This window comes from Amborella trichopoda, chromosome 3, assembly GCF_054954075.1.
Source record: "Amborella trichopoda isolate Santa Cruz 75 chromosome 3, AtrichopodaSantaCruz75HAP2 v2.0, whole genome shotgun sequence".
Classification (NCBI taxonomy): domain Eukaryota; kingdom Viridiplantae; phylum Streptophyta; class Magnoliopsida; order Amborellales; family Amborellaceae; genus Amborella; species Amborella trichopoda.
The window spans coordinates 16946073-16957557 of NC_142338.1; the positions used below are offsets into that span (position 1 = coordinate 16946073).

Consider the following 11485-nt stretch of genomic DNA (forward strand, 5'->3'; position numbering starts at 1 on the left):
ATTTTAAAGATGCACTTCAACTTTACATTTTAACCTATCAACATAAAATAAACGTTTTCAAATTTTTATTTATTATCATGACATTTACCAGCTCCAATTTTTTTTACTCTTTGAATAAAGGTAGCAACGGGCCAGGACAGCCGGGCCTAGCGGCAATAAGGCATTAAGGCCAGCCCAAGCTGGGCTTGGGCCAACAAGGCCCTCGCATAGGTCCTATGAGAGCTGGGCAGGCTGGGCCAATTTTGTAAACATAATAAATCTAAAGAGAAGGCTAAAAAAAAAAGGCCCGTCCAGCCAAACTAGAGTGACCTAGGTCCAAGTCTGACCCTCAGGCCGTGCGGCTTGGCCTGGCCATCGGGCCATATTTTATAGCTCACGCCCTAGTTTTCTAAAGATTGGCCGAGCCGGCCATCCAGTCCATCGCTGCACCTATTTTCAAACGGACGGTTTAGATTTCCACGAGGGATGAGTCCGGTTACAAGGGTGCCGTCCCATGTGGGTCCCACGACTTCAGCAAACGTCGCGGCCATTTTTGTCATTCAGTGAGGTGTTAGGATAATTTGGTAATTTAGGGCATACCGAATGTCATTGTAGAGGCCTAGTATCGTTATTTCACCAAAACCGAATGTCATTTTTGTATTCTCTCTCGTAAGTCGTAACGATATACCTGCAGCGGCATACTAATAAAAACGGAGAAATGGGAGAGATAAAGAGAGAAGGGAAGGCCGTGAGCCACAACGAAGAAATACAGGCCATATAACTAATTTTAAAATACTCTTATTTCCCTTTTCTGTATTATTTTAGCCCTACTCTATCTTGTTTTGATCTCATCGCTTTGTTCTAGTCCTCCATCAGCGCTAAGCATTTCAAGGTAATTTTTGGTCGATGTTTTCAGTATTTATTATTTATTTCCCCGATGATTTGACCGTTCTTTTTTTGGTTGTTTTTTTTTTTTGGTTTTTTTCAGATTAGATCTGTTTATTTTGATTTCATTCTTCATCTTGTTAATTTTTGATGAAAATGAAGAAACAAAATTGGAATTTTTGTTGATTTATTGTATCAGATCGTGTTATTTATCCTTGGTATTGGTATTTTTTTTTTCTGGATACATATTTATTGGTAGGATATACGGTTGATCGTGGAAATGCATTCAAATGTTGCAGTGATTGTCTATATGTTATATGGTTATTAGACATTTTTTTTATTCTTCATTTTTAAGATGTTTTTTGTGAGTGGAGTTTGTAATTTAGATTTTTTTGATGGATTTATTTTTTTTATGAAATTATTTTAATGGTTTCAAAGCTCCATTTGTTGATGCTAGTTTCTCGATTTCCAAATTGATCATTTTGTTATTTTATTTGAAGTATTTTGTGGCATTATCTTAATTGATTGAAATCAATTTTTTTTTTCATTTTGAATTTTTGGCCCTGCTTATATCAGGATAAGCCTTGTTCTTTTGATATTTATTGAATTAATTGCATATTTTTTCTTGGTAGCTCCTCTTTTAGTCGCAGTTGCAGTTCTTTGATTTTCTGAATTTTTTCTTGTATTTATTTAGATCTCCTTATTTATTGTTGATCTCCCGATTTTGTTTCCTAATTTCTTGGTTGAATAAACAAGGAGAGTTTATACTGAGCAGATTTTATGTCATCTAGCGGTATATGTATTCAAATCTTTTATGTTCCATGGATTCATGTGTTGGAACTAGTAAGGTTAATTTTACGGGCCATTCTTGGGTTTTTTTTCATTCCGATACCTGATCATTTCTTAGTTTCAGCTAAAACCCTGCACTATCAGATATTCTATGTTTTGTTATTCCTGGAAATTTTATATCCTTATTGCTTTGATCTAAGGCACTGAGAATAGTACACATTTTGGAGGCTTGTATTTATGGATTTTGAACTCATCTTTGTTTCCTTGTGTACTTTGGACCATTTTTTATTACATTGATAGTTTCTTGATTGTAAAATTTTAGAGCTTTGAGTTTTTGTGGGGAATTTGCTTTGCAGACTCCTTTTTGTTGTACTTTTCAGTTTTGAGTTTGGACATAAAGCCAACTTAGTTTTCACCTTCTGATTTGGTTGAATAAGGCCAATTTATTATAATCTCAGCCAGAAACACAACAGAACGCCAACTTAGTTGTCACTTTCTGATTTTGTTGAATAAGGCCAATTTTTTATAATCTCAGCCAGGAACACAACATAAATATTGATTTCTTGTATGCCTTACATTGTGTCATGCTTGATTATTTTTTTCTATTGGTAGTACTTGGTAGTTATGCTCTCTTTTTGGTGTTCCTTTAATTTCTCCTTTTCTCAGTTATATGTTTATTTCATTGTACTTAACGTCAGTTATTTAACGTGAAGCCCTATCAAATGCACCATATCCCATGGTTCTTAAGAATTTGTTTTTAGTATCAATGAGTTCGTTTAATGGTGTCTTCGTGATCTCTTACACTGCTCCTTTAATTGCAGATATCAACTATGTTTGGTGGTGACAACAGTAACCTTGTATTCCCTGTTCTCCTTGGGCCATCTGAGGAGAATCAATTTCAGTATGATTCCAATGCGATGACTCAACTTCAGCTCTTTGGAAACTGTAAGATTTAATGAGAAATTGTAGATTTTAGGTTTTCTCTTTTCTGGGGATCTGTTTTCTTTGTATGACCTATCTTTTCTGTTCCATTTTAGTTATGCTAGTGCATACATTGAGCATCTATTTGCCTGAACTGGAATGCAATTGGGGCTCTCTTTGTTTTTAGGTTCCTTGTGTAGTTATCCCTGTACATATGTCTTTTCTGCTTTTAGTATTTTTTCATGTCTTGGATAAACTTTGATAGCTTCACTATGTTATTCTCGTGACATGTTTGGGCTATCTTGCTTTTGGTTATTATCTCCTTTTTTATTAGCTGTATTCTAGCTGTATGTCTTGTTTGTTAGTAATTTTATGTTAGTCTTATTCATCTTTCATCTCTTTTTTCTAGAGCTTTATCACATTGGTTGGCTTTTCATCTTGGGTTGAATGATTTATTTCTCGATTAGTTGATTTTCTGATTTACCTTCTTGATTTTATTTTAGGTTGCTGTTAAATTTGGTTTTTATATTCTTGTGTGGTTTTGGATTTTCTTTTTATATATTATTTTAGGCCAGTATGTATCTTCTATGACACATGCCCATCCACTGTAGCTATTTGTTCCTTATATGTTGTTGCATATGTATATAGTAAATGTAGGTTTTTATGACCGATTGTGGCTTTTATGTCTCAAATGCTAATATATTGTCTTTTGGCACAGGCTAATGTTATATAGTATGTTTTGCTGTCTTTTTGTGGTTACTCCTTGTTTATTTATTCCATTTGTACATGATCTTTTTTGTCTATATTGGTTATAGTATACTTGATTGTGTTTTGTACATTTCAGCTACAAAAATTTTGAATTTATTTACATGTATTTGTTTTTTTTTTAATTCACACTGCAATCAAATGTTGTACAAAAGGGTTTACTTCTCTCCTTTGAAACCTGTGATGGTGCTATTATTTTCTTTCTTTTTTTTTCTCTCTATTTCTCACTTATTATTGCTGATGCATTTTCCTAATGTCCATTGAAGAGAAATCTTTGATTGTTGTTTTCTCTGTGCATTATGTAGTTGATTGGATTTGTTGTTAGATTATCATTGTAGTAGTTGCTTTCATCCCTGCATCTCCTACGTAGTAAATTCCCTTATTTCATTTTTTTTTCCCGCTCTTTTATTATGTTCAAGCTGAACTTTTGTTGTGTTGATTAATTACGTTATTTTTAGATTTGTCTAGTTTCTTAAAGTCTAGTCCTTGAGTTCTTGAATTCACTCTTTGAATGATCATCATCATAGCCTGTGCGAGAATGATTTCCTATCATATTTCTTCTTGTTTTCTCCTTTCATGATTGTGCTATGACGACGTTGAAGGTTTATTTACTTATTTGTTGTTTGATTATTTTGTGAATTATTTGGGCTGCCTATTTTTTCTTTTATTTATTTTCTTGTACTGGTACTACAGATGAAATGATGAAACCAGTGGTTTAAAAAACAGATCGATGGCGTGGATCGGGCACCTCAAAAACCCATCCGGATCGGTGAATCGGCGATCCGGATTGGAAATCAGTTGAATCGGTCAGATTAAGCCTTACAAAAAATCCAAAAAAATTATTAAAATTAATTATAAATGTTGTTTTTTAGGAATCCAATAAGAAATCGGGGTACTACATTATTAACTTTTATTTTTTTCATTAATATACGAATATTGAGTTGTTCTTTTCCTGTATAAACTTATTTTAATCATTAAATTACATCACACAAAATAAAAATCATGGAATTACCATGGATGAAGTATATAATCATACATGGACTACAATAAAGAATGGTTTTTTGACAAGAACCTTTTAGTTTTTTTTGACAAAAACCTTTTATTTTTTTACAAGAAATGTTTGTTGTATTATAGTTTTATTTGAACTTTTTAGTTTTTTTTGACAAAAACCGTTTATTTTTTTACAAGAAATGTTTGTCGTATTACATTTTTATTTTTAGCAAGAACTTTTTAGTATTTTTTGACAAAAACCTTTTATTTTTTTTACAATAAATGTTTGTCGCATTACAATTTTTTTTTTAGCAAGAACCTTTTTTTTTTTTGACAAAAAATGCTTGTCGTATTACTTTTTTTTTTTTTTTTTGAAAAATTTTTTTTTTTTTTTTTTTGACAAGTACTTTTTATTTTTTTGACAAGAAAAAGAAATTTGACAAGAAAAAAAGTTGATAAGAACCTTTCATTTTTTTTTTTACAAGAAACTTTTTATTTTTTGATAAAGAAAAAAAAATCTGACAAAAAGCGAAATTGATAAGAGCCTTTCTTTTTTTTTTTTTTTTACAAGAAACCTTTTATATTTTTTTTAAGAAAAAAAATTTGACAAAAGAGGAAAAAAACGACGTTTCCAAAATTCAAAATAGCCACCCGTCCATGTGAGGATTCGAACCAACGACTTCCACGCAATGCAGGGATGTGATAACCGGTATACCACATGCAATATGGTGATATCAATAGCGTAAAGAAAATTTTATAATGTATAAATGTTTCAAGCTATTGCCTTTTCACAATATCCCACATCGAAAAGGTGGAAGAAGAACCAAGTGAATAAATACTTCTTGGTACTCAACGTTGGTAACGTGTGTGAAGCAACTGGGGACACATGGGAGGTGTGTGAACCTCAGGTTCCTTAACCTTATTTTACTCCGAAAGTTACAAGAATGCCCACTGCCAAAGAATCGGTGCTTCATGACGTCATGAAGCGAAGAACCGGGAGATTCATGACATCATGCGGCGATTTGTTACGTAAAATCGCCGGTTCTTTTCTAGAACCAGACGTTTCAGTGGGTTTTAGTGGAATCGACACGGGGGGGATTGATTCTCGTGTCGATTCAGGCGATTCCGATGCAACTCGCCGATTTTTCAATCACTGACTGAAACTAAAGCAGGCCTGCTTCCTATAAGAAAGAGGATATCTGATTGCACCAAATATGCCTTGCAATCCGAAATATTCATTAGGTTTGGACATCTGTTGATCACATGGTGACTGTAGGATGTACCATGGTTCTTAGATATGCCTTGCAATCCGAAATATTCATCAGGTTTGGACATTTGTTGATCACATGGTGACGGTGGGGTACCATGGTTCTTAGATAAAAATACTTTGCATTGGTGGTTGCCGCTAAACTCATGGTTCTCAATCCCTCCAAGTACCATGCCCTGTTCCTATTTTCCTCCCAGGAACCTCCTATTTATTATTATAATATATTAGAATTCTATCCGGTGGCTTCCCGATTGTTGATTCAGTCAAGATTTGCCTTTATTGATTGGCCAAAAGGATGTTTGTACGTGTCTAAAAGAATATATAAAAGGAAAACCACAGTTAAGCTTAAGTTCAAGATTTGCCTTTCCTGATCTGACACAATATGATGCTCTAGTGGTGATTTGAAGTGTGTCATCTTATTTTCGCTGTCCTACTCCTCCACTAGTAACATTTCCTGGGAGTTCATGGTGATTAAGACCCTTATCACGAATAACTTGATGTGACTTCTTCTCCCTGTAGAAGGCCTACAGCCCTCTATCCAATCTGCAAAATTGCACTGCAGCTCTTGACTGAATCCATTTTCATTTCTTTACTCTCACACCCAATAACGAGGGAAGCATAGGTTCCATAAAAAAAACTCGATCTAATCCACTAATGCTGCAACTTGAACTTTATCTTTCTATCCTACCTAGGGTACTGGCTTGCTAACATAAAGATGTAGTTTGAGAAGGCTTGCACCCTCAAGGCCAAGCCACAAGAGGGGCACTTGTCCCTCCTTGTTTGTAACCATGAGTGCTGATTTTTCCAAATTAGCTAGAACTTCTAAGTTGTCAATTTGCGTTCAGACATTTCCCTCATTTCCATTAGCCAGGGGAACTAACATTCTCATGGAAGCACTAGGAGGCAACTCATCTTGGAAGATGGGGACTGCCCATAAGCCAATGGGTCTTTCAAAAAGGTTTCTTTGAAGAACTCCAATAAAATAATCTGAATTTGTTTAAGAAAGAAAAAGTAACATTATAAAGCATTACCAAATATGAGAGCTCCTTTGCTCTAAATGCCCACAATTCAATGGATTAGAATGTGGATATCACTTGATAAATGTGACTGTTGGATGTTTTCATATTTGATCCAATTAGAGTATCCCTCCTTTATTTTGGCCTTGGAATCCGGTGGCTTTTAGGAGAAGTGTATCCTGTTGCAAAACCTCCTGAACTTCTTGAGATGACATAAAGAGAAAATAATAAAATCCTTGAGCAGGGGTAGGTAAGACCTCTTTAAGATGTATAGATAAAACTTTAGTTGGTTGAACACATTAGGATAAGACATTTGAACTTCCGAGGTATGTTTACTCTATTACTTTGGGATATGGGTGAGAAATATAGGAATCCCTCAACATCTTGGTCCCAGAAAACAAAAAATTCAAATAATACTTCCAAATACATTCCCCTCTTGGAACTCTAAATTAATGCGAGGGAAATCCATCTAACCCATAACTGACCTTGGAAATGATTTAAGCAGCATAAGAAATTGGATCTATCCTATGCTAACTTCTTCAGTTTGTTTCATGGAGGAGGTCCTCTTCATTTTGTTGCCAGATAAGCTCTCAAAGAGAGAAAGCTATGACAGACTCTGAATCTTGACAATTCTGTAAGTTCTTTACTTGAAGAATGAGTCCATGTGCTTTTGAGATATTGTGATTCACCAGCACCTTCTATCCCAGAAACCCTTGTATTTTCCATGATGTATGGAGTTTTCCAAGCACCACATGACCATCTCTCAGCTGCTTAGATTTCTAGACTATAATGTCCTGTCCAAGGTGAATGTTCATGTTTTATGGTATGCGACTTGTTACGTATATGGCAAATTGATTTATGAAATCATTTCACAATTTGCGATTTGAAAATTGAAGTCATTTCACGTTTTGCAAGTTGAATATTTATTATAGTGTTCTACACGCTCAACTAGAATAGAGCTTACATCCTCATCAAAATATCCCCGAGTAAGGACCGCGTTGTGGATGAATGTGGGATTTCAATTAGAGGCAAGACAATTCGTGTGAATTTTTGTGTCTAACCTATAAAATATCTGCAGCAATCTAGTGATGACTTCAACCAGGAGCTAGGACTAAGGTTTTGACATGCAATGGTTATTTATGTGACTGTAAGACTGGACAATATCCATAATGACCTTGTGGGACTAATATCCACACATTGTGGGTGAACTTCATTAGTCAGTCATTTTCCTTGCTTCCAGCGTATGCACTATAGCTTGATCAGTTTTGATAGATTCTCTTTTCTTTCTGAAGATATTCTAGTCGGTCATTTTCCTTGCTTCCAGCCTATGCACCATAGCTTGATCAGCTATGATAGATTCTCTTTTCTTTCTGAAGATATTCTTTAGGTTGTTGCCCTATACTTATTTGGTTAGATGATGTGAAAACCAACAAGTGGGTTGACTGTTTGTGGTTCCTAATTGCTTGAGATCCTATGATAAGTGACCTAGGGAGTAGTTCGATTAAGCTTATGGCTTTGGTTGATTCGTATGGTCACTTTGGAATTAGTTTAAAGTGTCCTGGAATATGTAGTAGAGATGGGCCTCATTTCCTGTGCCAAAAAGTTTTCATGTTAATGGAATGAAGTCTGCAGGTGAGGTTCCTGTCAACTTTTTTCCAGTTCAAAGATGGCCCCTTTATATATGACCAACTTCCGGTGAATTTCTTTGGTCATGGATGGCACAAATCAAATCCGTCCCCTAATCTTCATAGTTTGCTTTGTGCCACATATGCTGAAAGGAGATGTGCATAGGCCTGCATAAATTGAAAATGTGGTAAAGAATGTCTTCTAGCCTCAACAGGTATGGGGAAGCTCTTGATGCCCAAAAAATAACATTCTTGGAATTTCCCTGAAGGGGCTCCATTCAGGAAGAAAACTTTTGATATCCTCAAGGAGACCGAGGGCCTCCAAGGAGACCGAGGGCCTCCAAGGAGACCGAGGGCCTCCACTGTGAGGAATAAACACGACCAATAAACCTCGAGTAAGAGAATAGGGTGTTTCCATCCTGATAATTGAAAATTCCCCCAGTGCTTAGGGAACCCGTGTTGTGGAGAGAGCAAACATAAAAATTGAGCCGTATATGGCCTTGTTCGGGTGGGCGTCACAGTGAAGAGCGAGGAATTTGTGTGGGGCCTTGTGTAACATGGCTAGTCACTTTTGGAGGAAATCTGTAGCAGCTTGATGTTTGAGCAGGTTTGAGTTCTTTGCCCAAAAGAGAACCATGGCTTTAATTTGGTCCTTTAGAGTATTGTTAGTTATCTCCCTTGGTTATTCGAGAGTTTCTATCCAAATTACCCACAAGGTGGCTGCAAGTGAAATACTGAATGCACGACAAAGGAATAAACCTACAGACTCTGAGCCATGTCTCAAATGAAGTAAAAGGTGCTCGTTGGTCTCGTCTGCTGCTTTACACATGGCACACCTATTTTGGATGGTAATGCCCCGCTTGTAGGTGGCCTATGGAGGACCCTCTGGGATATCGCAATCCAGCTAAATACTTGGATTTCCAGTCCAGCAAAATACTTGCATTCATGGCCTTTTGGATTGTTCCTTTGTGTAGAATTTTTGGAAGAAAGCAGGGATATCTGGGCCCATTGAATTCCAGAAGTGATTGAGAAAGAGAGCCACTGGATGGCCATCCAGACCTGGGGCTTTGGCCTGTCCGAGTTCCTTGATGGTCCTGAGGATCTCCTCTTCTGAGAAGAGGCGTCCCAGCCACAAGGCCTTATCTTTGGGATGGAAAGAAAGGAGAGGTCTGTCATTCTTGGTCTAGGACCTGAGTAGGCTGAGAAAAGGTTTGGAAAGAAGTCAATGATCGTATCTTGTAGTTTTCTGTACGTTGTTTATCATTTCTGTTTCTTGGATGATTTATTCTGGCTCCTTGATTGTATCTGTTCACTTGTGCTTGTTACAGTTCCAGTCGACTGCAATGTGGATCAAGTTAATTATGGTGGGAATGATCATGCATCAGCATATAATCGGCCAAACAAAAGGGGGAGGGAGTCAGATGCTATTACGAGGCCACAGAAGCTTCACATGTCCTTGAATAATTACCATCAAGATCAGGCAGATCACTCATCAAACAATCCCAATTCTAATGCCGTATCAACTGGTTTGAGATTATCTTATGATGATGAGGAACCAAATTCTTCAGTTTCTTCTGCAAGTGGCAGCATGCATGCTCTCCCTCTTATTGCATCTATTGGTGATAGTTTAAAGGCTGAGATCAATAGGCAGAGAGATGAATTTGAGCATTACATTCGAATTCAAGTGAGTACTCGCAAAGAACCCTTTCAGATAGTTGCCATTTTTTTTTTCTTTTAAACCCCCCTTTATGAAAAAAAATTTGGAACTTGCATCTGGAAGTTAGAAGTCATTATATGAATGAAAGAGAGCTTTCGGAGCACTCCTATTTCTTCTATTGTCATGGTACTTTATGCAATGGGATGTTACTTATGTTCTTGTGGTATTCTGGTTATGCTTTTTCAAATGCCTTCAAATAAATTACTTTTGCGGTTCTCGTCTGATCAGGAGGAAAACATTACCAAAGGTGTAAGAGAATTGAAGCAAAAACACTTGTCATCTTTACTTAGTGCTGTTGAAAAAGGAATCGGCAGAAAGTTACAAGAAAAAGAACTCGAAATCGAGAATATGAACCGAAAGAACAAGGAATTGGTAGAAAGGATAAGACATGTAGCTTCCGAGGCCCAACACTGGCACAGCAGAGCAAGGTATAACGAAGCAATGGTAAATACCTTGAAGAATAACCTCGAACAAGCCATTGCTCAAGGTAAAGACCAGTGCAGAGAAGGCTGCGGAGATAGTGAAGTGGACGACTTGGCGTCATCTTGTGACCAAAATGCTCCACTAGGTATTCAAACCAGAACCCTCTTAGAAAACAGAGAATTGAAGGGTCAGAGAACATGCAGGGTTTGCAAAAATAAGGAGGTTTCCATGTTACTCTTGCCATGTAGGCATTTGTGCCTGTGTAAGGATTGTGAGGGTTTTCTTGACGTTTGTCCAGTTTGCCGGACCCTGAAGACTGCGAGTGTTCAGGTCTTTATGTCCTAAACATACACAAATGGAATACACACAGGCTCCCTTTATTTGCCAAGACTCCCTTCTACCATGGACTTTTGGGTTGCAGAAAATTAACGTATAAATGAAGCAACTTGTTATTCATGTCATCCTTTATGAATGGTTTGTTTTCGATTCTTTTGCCTTTTCTTCTCCTTCTTTCTTTGTGTTATTGTGGTTGCTTATATGCCAAATGCTTTTTATTTTTGTTGTCTCCACATTCACAGTTATAGGTTGCCTGAATAATTTGAAATTTTGATTTGAATGGTGTAGTCTTGATGCAAACATCTTATCCCACTACTTTGCGAAAGGACTGGAATGTGCTCTGTTAATTATTTTTTATGCTTTTCTGAAGTTTTCTCCCTGATTATATGCTCTTTTCTCAAGTAACTTCAGACCTTGCAAAGGAAAATGTTTGAGGTTGCGACCTTAAAATATAAAAGGAAGGTGCTCGTTAGAAATCTGGTGGAAAATATTGTTCTTAAGTTGGAAAATCTTGCAATTGACTATCTCGACCTTTAGGGGTATGTACCTTTAGGGGTATGTATATAAAGAAAAAAAGAATTTCAAATATTGAAAACAATCATTTTCGTTTTTTTTTCTTTTTTACATTTTACATAATTAATTCTATTTATTTATTATTTTATTTGTATTTGAATCCCTTGTTTTTTTCAATAGATTTCCTTTATCTTTTATTCGATCTTTTGCTTTTTTATTTTATTTATAAATTTCTATTCTAATTTATGTTGATATTCTG

General features: G+C 36.2%; 1 protein-coding gene across 2 annotated transcripts; it reads left to right on the forward strand.

Moving 5' to 3' along the window:
* Nucleotides 1-713: 713 nt before the first annotated feature.
* Nucleotides 714-10838, forward strand: LOC18430469 (putative BOI-related E3 ubiquitin-protein ligase 2). Of its 2 annotated transcripts, none has more exons than XM_088860262.1 (4): nt 714-871; nt 2475-2598; nt 4033-9921; nt 10183-10838. In XM_088860262.1, exons 3-4 carry the CDS (start codon nt 9463-9465, stop codon nt 10720-10722), a joined length of 999 nt encoding a protein of 332 aa, XP_088716388.1. In that variant the 5' UTR covers nt 714-871; nt 2475-2598; nt 4033-9462; the 3' UTR covers nt 10723-10838. The 2 variants fall into 2 exon arrangements, with proteins under 2 accessions (XP_088716388.1, XP_006840685.1); XM_006840622.4 differs by having other exon boundaries at nt 9566-9921.
* Nucleotides 10839-11485: the final 647 nt, after the last annotated feature.